Source organism: Ambystoma mexicanum, chromosome 8, assembly GCF_040938575.1.
Source record: "Ambystoma mexicanum isolate Mex_15411 chromosome 8, UKY_AmexF1_1, whole genome shotgun sequence".
Classification (NCBI taxonomy): domain Eukaryota; kingdom Metazoa; phylum Chordata; class Amphibia; order Caudata; family Ambystomatidae; genus Ambystoma; species Ambystoma mexicanum.
The window spans coordinates 290,038,401-290,053,187 of NC_090929.1; the positions used below are offsets into that span (position 1 = coordinate 290,038,401).

At 46.8% G+C, this 14,787-nt stretch overlaps 1 protein-coding gene across 4 annotated transcripts in view; it reads left to right on the forward strand.

Annotated features, from left to right (window-relative positions):
- Positions 1-14,787, forward strand: part of AKNA (AT-hook transcription factor) — a 442,732-nt gene that overhangs the window by 260,191 nt on the left and 167,754 nt on the right. For all 4 annotated transcript variants that reach the window (XM_069609684.1, XM_069609685.1, XM_069609686.1 and 1 more), the window contains exon 14: positions 6,539-6,622. In XM_069609684.1, the coding sequence (XP_069465785.1) occupies positions 6,539-6,622 (84 nt within the window). The remainder of the gene's footprint in view (positions 1-6,538; positions 6,623-14,787) is intronic.

Genomic DNA, 14,787 nt, shown 5'->3' on the forward strand with positions numbered 1-14,787 from the left:
ATAGATCTAGTACATTAATGTTTGTACCTTAATTTGAAATTTGAAATTACATTTTTATAAAATACTGAAGTGTTAGACCGCTCACGAGAGGGGTCTGTTGTATGGTAGGTGACCATGCCCACGTTAGTGATCCTGGGCCCAAGTAGTGATCCTTTAATGATGGCAAAGGTCAGATAGCCTAATCATAGGGGTTCTAATGCGAATAAGCGCATGTACACGGGAAACAGGGGAAGCCTCACCTGTAACTTCCTGTGACAGACCCTGTCCACGGGCCTCATTACAAGTCAGCCAGTCCGGAAACAAAGGTGGCGGTAAGTCCGCCGCCACCGTGGTTTCTGGACCGGCAGAATCCGAGTCCTGCAGGCGGGAGGTGTCACTCCCGCCAGGTCTGACCTGGCAGAAATAACACCACCCGCCTGCAGGAGGACATGGAAACACTGGCTCCGTCATAGACGGAACAGGTGTTTCCATGGTCCCCATCCCCATGGAGTCCTATGGGGATTCACAGAATTCCGCCTCCAGAATTACCAGGTCACTGGGGTTGAAATGCCCCGGTGATTCCGGCAATCATGGAGGCGGAATGGTATTACTGGTCCGGCGGCAGCCTGCTGGTATTTCCGGCATGGCTACCGCCGGACTCGTAATGAGGCCCCGTGTCTTCTTGCCCAGTGTCCAATGTGTACACATCACAAAGGGAAGCTTGCACTGCAGCCTTTACAAACTTTTAGGGTCTTCCCTCCAAGCTTGCCGGCGGCGGTTAGAGCTTGGATTCTACACGCTGTGATTGTCAAAAGAGAAGAAAACATGTTCTAATTGACTGTCACATTTGCTTTTATTTGTTAATCCAATAAAAGGTGCCAGTGCACCAATATGTTTCTAAACAATGTGTGGCACATGTTTCAAGCTGATGGGCTTTGTAAGGCAATAGGTTTTTGGGTGAATCAAATTCTTGGTATCTCCTTTTCGCTCTGTCATCTTGATTTCATGTTATTTATTCTAATATTAGAGGGGGCCGGGGGGAATCTCTCCTTCCCCATTGAGAATAATGTATGATAGCAATGCTCCATATGCCAGACATTACATGTCGGGGTTTTAGGGTCTAGTATCCAGGGGTTACAGCCAATCTATGCTCTCTAAATCAATAAGGGTTTTATTCCTTTACAGCTGTGGATTTACATCTTTATGCAAGTGCATAGGCGAACTTGCAGCTTTAAAACAAATGAGTGAAGCCCCATAGTCCCCTGCCCTTTGTATTATTAGATGTTTTACTTGATCCCTGAAAGATGAGGAAAATCAATGCAAGTGCACAGATGCAAATGTGCTGATGCAAATCACCAACAGGTTGCTTGTGTCAGTTTTCCTCTTCCACATTTAAATGAGCTGGTACTTTCACAACATGGCGGAACTCTGTTTTCCAAGTTATATATCACAAGTGCATGTCATCAAGTCTTGCTGCATCCCTCATCCGAGCACTTGGTTGCTTTTGAGACACGGTTTAGACTCTACCAGTTTACCAGAATACCCCCTGCAGCATCCGTATTGCTGAGGCAGAAGGAAGATTGAGATTGAGATGGAGATACTTCCAAGATGAAGTCCTGTTTTTGCAGGAGCACCAAGGAAGTACACAATGCCACAAGATGGGTGAGCTTTTCTTATGTGTCCTCCTGCAGCCCAGCCTTGACTTCCTAGGCTACACCATTTTGAAACCAGGGATAGAGCCGAAAGAAAGCCTCATGAAATGCCTATCAGAAGCTCCCAGGCCAGAGAACAAGGGGGTCGTTGAAAACCTGCATACCAAGTTTGTTAGAGGTTTACCCATGCTATGGTATGGTATTTTGATTTCGAAGAGCACGGCATTCACCTTGGAAAAGCATCTGGGTGCTGTGAAAAGCCTGAGACCAATTGTCGAGTGTGGAAACCAAAATGCCTTTGCATTACGCGAAATGCAAAGTGATTTGAAATAAGACAAAAATGTAGGTAGGTGGATCCACAGGGCATTTGCTCCAAGCTTGCCACTGCTTAGAGCTTTGATTCCACATGTTCCAATTGTCAAAAGAGAAGAAAACCTGCTCTAAGTGACTGCCACATTTGCTTGTATTAGTTAACCAATAAAATGTGTGCGCGGAGACACAGTTTAATTTGCTCTGCACCCTATTTGGGTTTTGCGCTATACAAATAATTCAAATCAAATTAATCAACATAGCTGCCTGTACTAAAAAGGATCGGAGACCTCCAGAGCCTCACCTGACATATCTGCCTTCCCGGTGTCTCATCTGACATATCTGCCTTCCCGGAGCCTCATCTGACATATCTGCCTTCTGGAGCCTTATCTGACATATATGCCTTCCAGAGCCTCATCTGACATATCTGCCTTCCGAAGCCTCATCTTACATATCTGCCTTAGGGAGCCTCATGGGACATATCTGCCTTCTGGAGCCTCATGTGACATATCTGCCTTCCGGGAGCCTCATGTGACATATCTGCCTTCTGGAGCCTCATCTGGCATATCTGCCTTCCGCAAGTCTCATCTGACATATCTGCCTTCCACAAGCCTCATCTGACATATCTGCCTTCCACAAGCCTCATCTGACATATCTGCCTTCCGGAGCCTCTTCTGACATATCTGCCTTCCGGAGCCTCATCTGACATATCTGCCTTCTGGAGCCTCGTCTGACATATCTGCCTTCCCGAGCCTCATCTGACATATCTGCCGTCCGGAGCGGCTGCTGATCCAAGAAGTCTTGTCGGTAAATATTTCACAACGCGTTTCTGTAAAAAAATAAATAAAAAAAAAGTGTGCAGCCTGATTATAATTAGCTTTTGGAACTAGGCATACCGCTTTACATTGAATGCATATGGCAACCGCCAACGAGTGCAAAGCCCGCAGAGCTGGCGAGGTATGTTCCTGTGGGTTTAAATGGAGCAGCAACCTGGCCGCAGCGTTCTTTCTAGTTTGAAGTCTGTGCTCTGTTGCTTTAGGTTGTCAGTCCAGTCCATGAACAGGGAATACATGTAACAACGCAAGAGGAAGGGGTAACGGTTCCCATGGACTGATAGACATCAGCTGGCAAAGTCTCGGGTTGATACCACCAAAGACACCATCATTTCCGTTTGCTCAGGCATCTATACTTGTTTCAAGGCACCACAAGACAAAAAAAGCAGGCAGGGGCTGGGGGACAAGGGAGAAAGATAACTATAACGGTCCTACTAGGATTTATGACATTTGGATCGTGCAAGTGCAGTAACAAGACGTGCGAGGGGAGGTGCACGTCTTGTTACTGCACTTGCACGATCCAAATGTCATAAATCCTAGTAGGACCGTTATAGTTATCTGAGCGAAATACAAAGTGTTAGGGTGGGAGGGGAAGTGCAGGGTAAAGATGGGAGAGTTCAAGTGATGGGGAGGGTGGAGGAGTGGGGGGGGGAGAAGGTGACACCCCTAAGCGAGTGCTGAGGGGTGGACAGGAGGACGAGTGCCAGGGATTGCATGAGGTGCAGGGGGTGAGGGTCCACATGCTAAGTGCGAGGAGTGCGGTGGACTGGGCAGAGGGGGCCTGGTGCCCTGTAGAACTCAGAGGGAACCAGGAAGCCAGTCACTGCAGCAGACGGGGGAGTTGGCAGGGGAGGGGTACAGGGCAGGAAGAAGAGAAAAGTAGGGTCTTGAGGAGCACCTTGGGCAGCATGACCGCAGCAGCATGGAAAGAGCGTGCATGCAGTGTTTGTGTCCAAAACCGTGGCTGAAACTGATCAATAGGCATGCATGAGGACAGTTTCGCATTTCAGGACCTATCCACGAGGAAGGAAGTTTTATATTTTGATGGGCCATAAACTTTGGCAAAAATATTGGGTGGCAGAAAGGCAGGCAACCTAATCCTCAGACTGTCTTCAAAGATACACGACTAATGCAGAGTAACTAAGCACTGTCTCTTGGGGCGCTGGTCAAAGATCAGAGAGTACACTCACGCCTGAAGGATGAGATATCAATTCCACATTCAAAGCAAATCTCATCCTTACAAGTTGTAATGCTAACAACATGATGGACCCTTTTCCCAATTTCACAAATATAACATTTCTTTGCCATCACCTCTGTGTCTTTAATGTACCATTCAATTTCGTGTGTCACTTTGGTTGGAAATGTAAAGAACAGGGGCGCGTATTTCTCTTTGAATCACCCACTCCCCAATAGCAAAGCCAAACAAACATACTGTTATCTAATTGACTCTGGGGCATTTTTCATGAAAAGGCATTGAAGCATTGGCAGTGGGTCCAAGCTCATGAGATACCCGGCAGCTCGTGACACAGGCAGACGCTCTGTCCCAGATGGTCTCCCATGATGAGCATCACATTGGGGGCACATTAAAGAGACCGAACCGTACCTTCAGGGATGCCGAAAGCAGGGAGCTTTGAGTTGCGGGCACTAAGTGCAGCACAGAGCCCTTTGACCACGTTCAGAGAGCCCCCACATAGTCACTAAATGGCCACATACTCAATGGAATGATTTTGAGATGAACATGCTCTGTGACAGTCCGAGCAGTTCCTAGGCTGAAGGTCCAATCACTGTTTTAGCTGCAGCACACTGCCTGATTCCATGAGCTGATGCACAATCCATTGCCTTGAAACCTGTGTCAGTGTTTTGTGGCCCAACAATAACTGCTCCGGGGCAAGCCAAGTCACCATATGACTTTATACAAGGTGCCTAGACCTTGGCTATACACTAGCAAAGACCAGCAGCCAGGGAAGATCTAGGCATCGTAAGATGAAGATTAAGAGAGGAAATGATCCACTGTTTCAGGGAAATGCATAAGAGATGCAAGCGATTTGATCATGCAAATGTACACGAGTGCTCATGGCACCAAGCGTGCAAAGGAACCGTTCAGATAGCCCAGACGCAGGAGCCTCATATACGCGTTTTGTTGCCCACCCCAGATCAGCATGTGATGTCAGGCGGAAGAGGGTCCTTAGGCTGCAAAGGAGGTTTGGAATAAGTAGAGTGAAGTCTGGCTGTCAGTTCAGATCTCCTGCACTGAAACCTGAGGTACAGGCCTGGAATAAAATAAGTGTCGGCTGAGTGGAATGATGCAAGTAAAGCAGTCTCTTGATTAGGTGCCCGGGCACATTCACCTGTTGCATAGGAGGCCTGCAAACAAAAGGATTCCATTGGCACTATCTTTACCCACATAAACAAGTGAAGCCACACTCACAATCCTGTAGCCTGCACCGAAAGTTCCTGTGGAATGCATCACTGGTGGACGCAAGGAGCAATTTGCATGATACACTGCTCATTTCTCACAAGGTCCCTCCGCCGTTCTCACGCAGTTCCTCTCGGAGCCCTGCTCTGTACTCACCCTTTACATTCACCCTCCCACTTCATTCCCCACCATGCACTGCCAGGACCAATGCCCTTTCACGCAATGTAAGATCAAGAGCACAGTCCCTTTATCAAGAGCGACCTGGTGGATCTCTGATATTATTATTACTATTATTGTATTTATTGAGCGTGGACCTGGCTTCGAGAAACAATGGAGTGCTTTACAGAGGTGTACAGCAGTACAGATGTATAATGGAGCGCTTTACAGAGGTGTACCACATTACAGATGCATAACTGAGCACCTTTCATTGGTAACAACAGAACAGATATACAGCAGGGGGTAGTATAGAGAGGGAGACAGAGGAGGGGTACAACTGTACCGGGTGGTGGAGAGGAGAGGGGCAGGCGGCGTCTAGCGAGTCACGTGGTGCAAGGGGCGACGTGATGGCCTAGGTGTTGAGGAGGAGAGACTCCTTGAAGAGGTGGGTCTTGAGTTCTTTTCTGAATTGCACGAGCGTGAAGGTGAGTCTGATGCCGAAAGGGAGGAGGTTCCCTAGTCTTGGGGCGTAGGCAGAGAAGGCTTGTTTTCTGGTCCTTTTTGGAGCAGTGGATTTCAAGTCTGCACGTGTCCTGGCTTCTGGTGGTGCGCTGTCCACCAGAGATGCTGAGTTTCTCGGCGAGGTAGCTGGGTGTCTTGATGGTGACTGCCTTATAGATGGCGCAGCAAGACTTGAAGGTGATTCGTGCGTGCAGTAGGAGCCAGTGAAGGTCGATGAGGGCCAGGGTGATGTGGTCGTATCTGCGTAGACCCTTGATGAGGCATGCGGCCGTGTGTAGGACACTTCACAGGGGCACAAGGGAGGATGACGAGGGTTCTTGAAGAAGTGCATTGCCCCCATCCAGGTGTTCATTTCCTGAAAAGTATTTCAAGAAAAGGATGTATTTTCATGATGTTCTTGTAGGTCTGAAAACACCTGGGGGCTCTTTGCCACCATTACCGTGTGCAAATCTCTTCCTTCCTAAACAGGAGGAACTAGGTTTCCTCTCACTTACAGGTAACTCAAGAGGTATTGCACATGCTGCAGATTCAGAGATCTAGGAGCTGAGTTTGGAGTCAGAATATATGGTTTCATGTACTGGGTTGGTTACTGTTCATGCTGTCTAAGCTTAGCCAAAATACTCATGTGTTTGTTCTGCTTTTAAATGTGTCCCACGTCCACATTTCTCTAGGAACTTCCAGGAGCTCAGCCCATCCCCATCATTATCTCCACCCAGCAAAAGGAACATGGACCCACCCTCTTCATCTCGCTCCAGGTATTTGCAGTTTTATTTAATTGATCTCCGCTCCCCATTTCACATTTTGGTCTCTGCAAACATCTGCTTATTTACTCCAAGGTACGGGGAGCAACTCTCTAGCCATCACTAGGTATTCGATACTTACAAGAGCTAAGTCTAGTAACTCGTACTCTGTCAATAACAAACACGATGAACCACTCGCTCAGTCTGACACTGTAAGATCCATTGAGCTATGTTCATCAGGAATGCTCAGTATTTCCAGGGTGCTACGAGTTAGGAAGTTTTACAAAAGTCCACCTTATGTGGGACTTTAGAAGACTCACACTTAGGACAAAGGGCTTCAACTCTTAGTACAGGCCTGAACCACACATGTTTTGTTGGTAGCAATGGCTGAGTCACCAGGCTTATCTAAGGAGGGAGGAAAGGTTGTAGACAGAACAAAGAACTTAGTGTATACAGATAGGCCAATCAAACACTGACACACTAAAAGCTATATACAAATAATGGTTCATTTGATACATACACTAAGGTAAAGATCATTCCTCAAGAAGGTAAACACTATAACATTCAATAAGCAGATAGAAGAACCAATGAAATATTCACAGTAACAAACTTCTGTATACTTTGAGAATGGCTGTATGCCTTTCAAAAGGTAAGTAAAATACTTTTGTGATAACTGTTTAAACAAAACCAGCATAAAGCAGGTAAACACTTTGCAATTATTTCACTCAGACTTCAGGAACCTGTCCCTATGCAGTTATGAGAGCCTCAGAGTCAGATTGGAGGGCAAATAAGCAAGGCACAACCTGTAGAGCAAGTAACACTTTTGGTTGGGGAAAAGGTTCAGGGACTTTGGAGAAGGCTCCCGGAAGTCACACAGGCGTTGGGCCTGGGCGACTGTGCATGGGTGAACTCCCACACACACAAATCAGCACTCCAGCAGCACAGGAGCAGCAAAGCAACTCAAGGTAAGTTCTACCAAGAGTCTCTCAGTACCTTAGAAGTGAAGAAGAGGATGCAGCACAATGCCCCCATGATGCAGCAGCAGACCCGGTCACTGGATTCTTGGTCAGGCAGACAAAATAAGGGATACTGGAATGGATCTCGCAGCAGCTGAGTGAAGAGGCGTCATACAAAGGATTATTTGGTGTTCTGTGATTTTGGCATCCTTTTCAAGACACCAGTGAAGAGCGATTACTTCCTGGTTGATTTGTCTCACTTTCTCGGTGCAGCACTCTGATGAGGGGACTTCAAGGAGTGCAACTTTACCTCTAGTGGTCTGGGAGGAGTGTGCCAAAGTTTCTGGAGGATTCACTCTTCGGAAGGCAATGCACTGCACAGTGGCCACAGGTCCCAGGGTATTGGCAGTTTTCAGCCCGTGAAGGTCACAACTCATTGTGGGATGGCTTGAAATGCAGGTTGTCTTCGTGTTGATTGGACCCATTGGTCTAAGAGAGAGAGTCATCCTTTTTGGGACTTCCCTGATCTTTGGAAGAAGGGGTCAGACAGCAGCAATTACACAGAAGTCATCTCTGGTTGTCTGGAAGTGGCTGTGAGCATCGTCTCCTCTTCTTCCTCGTTCATTCTTCAGTTTTAGTGGTCAGCTTCTCTTCAGCTTCAGTCTATGCTCTGTATGCAGGAACCCAGCCAGTCAGCACCCATTCACCATTCAACTAGCCTCCCAGTTGGAAATCTTTCCAGGCAGGCACAGCAGAAGACACAGAACTGCAGAGTTTCTGAGTCTTCCCTGGTTTCCTGTCCTCACAGACACACCAGTGCCTTGGCAGGCTTCCCTAGGGGATCCCACTGAAGACAAAAGTCAAACCAGGACCTCCCCCACCTTGCACGACAGAAGAAGTACCAAGGAAATGACAAGCCATCTTGAATTAGCAAAAAAAGGACACTGTCGCCATTTTAGATCAATGGTGACCCTTCGGTGCACAACCACGGCTGTAAGTACAGCCTTGGAGTAAATATTTGCACACAAGTAGGTAGGATAAAGCCACTTTCACCAGCCATTCAGATTAGCCTGTTACTGTAACCAAAAAGCTAACAGAAGCAGTGGGAAAGGGGATACTGTTTTGCCCCTTAGCATTCCACATAAGGTGGGTGTGCTGATCTCACTATAGGAAAAGACAGCAAGGTTCAATATACCCCCATATAACCAAAAATAAACGGAAGCTCAGAAGGCTCCCGGCAACACCTTACAGGCAGTGCTGTGTGCTGCCCAGTATCCCAAAGATAGGGTAAACGAATCAGTGAGTGAGTGTGGAATAAGGTTCCCACTCACTCAGGGAAACAGACCAAAAATCCAAGAGTCCAGCAAAACATGCTGAGGTACGCACATGCGGAGGAGATTGTGCATAAAAATGAAAATCTACCTAACACTAGGTTCAACAATAGCCCTCTCCCCATCCAACAGTAGGAATCGTGTGCAGCTTCTGAATCTCACTCTAGGGATTTTCTGTAGATAGACTCATGTCTATCCTGTGTTCACACAAAAGCAATAACACAGATGCGCTCTTACTATATGAACTGTGAGAAACCTGAAGGTGTCTCACTTGCTAGTTCCTGGAGATCTGTCATCCAGGTGGCCAGGACACGGCTATCGCTATTGTATTCAGTTCCTGGGGGTAGACCAGTGTGGGAGGATCCCCTGGGTGAGGGGTCTTTGGGGAGTGTAAGTGGGACACGAAAGTATGAGACACGGTACCCCCTTCCTTAAAACACATTTTCCCCATCCTACCCCGTAGGATCTCTAGAAACTCAACCTCCCACCCTTTCTTGATATGAACACTTTCTCACAGACCGATTAGCATGAAAGACAATGGACTAACACCAGAGCCATTTACCTGACATGTCCCTTCACAAGGGTCTGGCAGAGTCAGGCAATTGCATATAATTTACAGACACCTGACTTACCTTCCCTATCCTCATAGGGATAAAAGTCGGAGCACGAAAGCACACCCTGAGCAAGGCCAAATGCATGAGGAAGCAGCTATTCCAGGACGGCAGTTCAAGGAGAGGAGTAAGGCAGTGACAATTAAAAGGACGACGAGGAGGGAATTTCCCTTGCCCGTTTCAACCCAGACCCGCACAGCCTACGAGAAGGGAAACGTAAGACGGGGAATTGCACATGGCTGATGGTGCGAAGGATGTCAGCGATACATGGGACCCTCCCGCACTGATAGTCAGGGCGGGGAGAAGCGGTTGCCATTGTGGTACTGTCCTTGACTCCAGAGCCAGGAGACGGCAACAGAGTTTGGCACAGCCAGTGAGCCGGAAAGGGCGGATAATAGACCGGACTGTGTTGGGGTCAAGGTTGCGAAGAGCAACATTGTATGAAGAAATGAAGAAAGAAGACTAAAGTACAAAGGTCTTTTGTGAGTAAAATTGGCATCAGAGTTAGAGTGGTCCGGCGTCACGTGGGTGCTCATTCGAAGGAATCTGACTGGTGCCCTGCACCTGAACAAGGAGAATGTGTTGAACGGAGAAATCAAAGTTGTCCTGCAGCATGTTATGTTAAATCCTGTGCCTAGTCGAAAGTATTTGGTTGTTATTTAAACTACAAGTACCAAACGGCCTTGGGTGATGCTGTCATAAGGTGTTAATGTGGTCATACGAGGGTCCAGCCAAACCCCTTGTACAGTCGAAAGACTTTGGCACATTGTGGAGGCAAAAGTAAACCTGACTGAGGGATGCCTGTGAATTAGGATGAGCAGTAACACACCCGTGAACAATTTGACGACAAGTATGAACCCGACTGAAGGAGACTTACGTTGAGAGAAGGATCAGAGCCCGGCTGAGGGGGATCGAAGGGTGAAGAGTAATCACCTGACGGGAAGATTAGCAGAAGGAACCTTTGTTTTGTTGTGAATGTCATATCAGGCCCTCTGAAACAAGAGACTTTGCATGAAAGAGACTTGGACACAGAAGGTCCTGATATTGAGAAAAGAACCTGTAACCGTGTGTCGGAGAAGCCCAGTAGTGTGCTGTGCTCAAGAGTCTTGCTTTGTCCGTGCTAAAAACGTGGGGAAGGGAGACTCTGGCCATACCATCCAGACTTATCATTTTGTGAACACGTCTTTCTTTTCTTGTGAACATTATCCCACACTCTTAGGTGTTAATCTCAATCATGTTTACAGTTTACTAAACACTGTTGAACTGTAATCACTTGTGTCTGTCTTACTTCGATACCATGCCTTCGTTACAGAACAAAGCTCTGTCTATCTCAATCTCTCTCTAGGCCAAACAACACTGATGTAGAGGGTTCTACTGATGTTGTTCCATCTGGCTATTCCAAGAGAAAGCGATGGAAGATTGGTCTTTCTTATATATTTTCTACCAGATATTCTGTCCTTTACACAAGCCACTCCCTCCATGACACCACGAAAATGTTCTAGCCAGGTAACATCTCAATTTTAGACCAAGTAAGCCTCAAAGCTTTTTCTGTTCTAAATTCTTTTCTCAAGCCAACTCAAACATTGACATGCCCTGTCAATCTTGCAGCAGTTGCTTCCAATAGCTATCCCCATCCCATCCATATTCCATTCAATGATAGCGATGTGGCGGAGTCCAACTCACATGGAGTATCCCCCAAAGCTCCTTCCTTCTGTATGTCACTCTCTATCCAACATCAGCTGTATAATGGGGCTTTCCCCATCTCATAGTAGTTCCGCCAAGAACTCAGTTCATTCCTGCTTTCCTCTGTCCAAGAACTGTCAGGAGGCCCACATGGTATGCATACAAGACTGGACACAGGAAACCTGGTTCACTTGTTTTAATACACAAAAGAGAAGGATGGAGTAACAGAACACTAAAGACAAACTAAGGGCCTCATCACGAGTTTGGCGGTAACCCTTAAATCCGGCTGTTGCGCTATTACCGCCGGATTTAAGGGTCCGCCAAATCAGGCCTTCGGCGGATTTCTCCCCAGCTCTGAGCTGGGGGGAAATCTGCTGAAAATTCGCGCTATTACTGCTGGCGGGAAATCCGCTGGTGGTAAGAGCGCAAAAATTCCCCGGGGGGTTTGGCGGTAGGGCTAATACCGCTGGCGGTAATACCACCGGCATTACCGCCCAACTCGTGATGAGGCCCTAAGTGTCTCCCCTGGGTTTGATACTGTGTAACCTCTCCAGTGATGTTGCGGGTTTCCAGAACCCTCAAAAGTCTCTCAGTGTTACATTACAGGTTTATTTATTTATTTTATTTGGTTTAATCAGACCTTTGCAAGGTACAGAATTTAACACACATTAAAAAAAAATCATCACAGTCCAAAACCTCCTTTAAATTCATACAATCTTCTCTAAAACAAGTATTAATAAATTACAAAATTCATATTTTACTGCCCCAAATTCACCACTACTAACAATTAAAAAAATTCAATTTTTAAAAAACCTAACAGCAAGAGGTAGTGCAAATGATTTTCCTTGTAACATTTTTCCCCATAAATTTCCAGACTCTACAATAGCCAAATCTCTAACAAATGTCCCTCCCAAAATATAAAATATGTACATGTAAATCCAGAGCCGCCCTGGACTTGAACAAATCTGATCACATCTCTGAGTTAAGGCGCTCAGTCCACTGGCTCCCCATCTGGGAAAGAATACAATTTAAAATCCTCACAATTGCACACCGCTGTCTAGCGAACAAAGCCCCTATTTACCTCGCCTAGAGGGTCAAGAAGTATTCGTCAGCCAGACCACTCAGATCTTCCAACAGCCAGCGACTTCTCACCACCAGATTCAGAAGGAAACGTGCAGGTGGCTCAAGCTTCCCCACTGTTGTGGCCAACCTCTGGAACAATCTCCCACCCCATTTACGGTCTGAGGCATCTTACCAACTCTTCAGAAAAAAAACAAAGACCCATTTGTTTAATTAGTGGTTTGAACTGCTCCCACCTTTGTAAATGTACACATGCAACTAGCGCCCAGATGCCCTAGGGCTTGGTGCACTGCTTGAAATTCTCAAATAAAATAAAAAAATTTAAAAAAATAAGTAAAAGGGAAGGACACACCAATAACACATGGTATACATTCTCCCTGGTGTACAGATCATTACAATATCTACAGTGTGCAAATTCCAATGGGATGCCCCGTCTGAAATGTATTATCTCAATTGTTTGGAGCACATTAAAATGTAACCTCATGAAGCAATCTCTCCACCATTGATCTGGAAACTTCTTCAAATAAGGTTCCAAAACACCTGTCCTCTTATGACACGACTGCACATACCATAGAGGGACAATTTAGTGAGAGACTCTTGGGTATCTATCCAATCACACAATTGGACAAATCATCCAATGGTGTTTTCTTGCCCGTCAGTTCAACCTTGCCCATCTCAGCTTTTGTTTCCACTTAATATGGCTTTCTAAAGATTGTAGACCCAGCTCATGCTGTATTGTCACAATCGGGACACATTTAGGCAAACAATACAGAGCTCTTCTCCTCAGAATTGCTTCATAATAATAAATTCCTGCAATTATCCAGACAGGTAGTAGCTCAAGCCCATAAAGCAATTTTGGTATTGCTTTACTTGCATAATATGTTATCACTCGAATCAATGAAAATATGCCATGTTTAACATTTACCGTGGCCATTTGGGCCCCCAGCATTCAAGCTTTTTCCAAAATCTATCCCTATGATAGGCCTTCTTTGAATTAGCTGTTACATCAAAACCCAAATATTTCATATTTTCTGCCATTGCCAACCTAGTATCTTTCACAAACCAGGCAAAGTTACACCTCTTTTCAACTTGACAAAACTTGATAACATGTGACTTTCCTGCAATAATTCTTAACCCATTAGCCTCCACATACTTTACAAAGACATTAGTAAGACGTTGCAGACCAACCCGTGTATTGTCCAAGAGGATGAAATCATCTGTATTAGCCATCCAGGTAGTTAGGGAGAATTCTCATTTCTGTGCTAATTCCCTTCAACCTTAGAGACCCTAACTCTTTTGCTGGGCTTAGGACTTTTTAATTTTAACCCTTGAGTGAGACCTTTTTCTCACTTTCTTGTGTGTTTTGACCTGATTTGGATTTTGTGTTTTCACTGTTTTTGGAGTCTGACAAAATCCATAGGCATCTACGTTTTGTATGGTAACACCCAGCACCTTCAGTGCAGTGTCACTGAGAATTTTTTTAGATTCCTCTTAAGGTGTAAATACCTTTTTCTACACTGTCTATTGTTTCTAGAGGAAGAGGAAGTGCTGGCTTGTAACCCCTTCAAAAGCCCATTCTATCTGCGGAGCGGACGCGGAGTGGCGGAGAGTGGCAGTCCTGCAGTCATGACAGGCAAGACTGCAAGAACTGTAAAGCTCTCCCCGTCCATCCATGCTCCTCAACTCGATGACGACGATGCAGGCCGACGTTTGAGGAGCTCTCATCAGCGAGCTGACGCCATACCAGTCTCACAGCAAGTACAGCTAAACACTATTAAACCAACTAAGTCAGACTGTGCAATGTCCTCAACGAATCCTCAAATGGTTAAGACCGCTATAAAACAGCCATTGATCGACTTTTTACATGACAATATCTCGTCAAAACACATCAGTGATTCATGACACGAAGCTGAAAGGCCTATGCTTCAAATGCTTACGCCTCTTTCCCGCTCCCCTCTCCCACCCTTGCACCGCTCCCCTCTCCCACCCTTGCAGCGAGAGTTAATCTCTCCATCGACTCTGCCCTCCCCCGCCCTAGCCCTGGCCGCCGAGGTCCCCATCGAGCAACACTCACCACCGGCTGGAGGGGGGTCGGTGTCGGGTGAGGCCGCCTGGCGGTCTCCGCCACCGGCGTTGCCTGATGCAGAGTGAGCTCCTCCTCTGGGCGAGGACGCCCCGTGGGACGTGATGGCTGACCGTGGGGAGGTGTCTGCCTTGTGGGGCGCGGGGTGTGGCAGAGAGGGGCTCACCTCTCGGTGCATCTGTGGCGGCGGTCTCCCCAGGGACGCCGTGAGCTGCTGCTCCGAGGGCCCTGTGTGATCCAGAGCTTCTGCCACCGATGGCCCCGCCCAAGGGGGCGGTGACGGTCAGTGCTCAGATCCACGTCACCCCTGTGTGCTCCACCTCCAGTGTAGAGATGGACCTGGAGACGAGTGAGTGCACAAATCCACTTACACCAGACCAAACCTTGGAGGAAAATAACCTCTTAAACTCCAAAAAAAGACCCAGACACAGAAGAG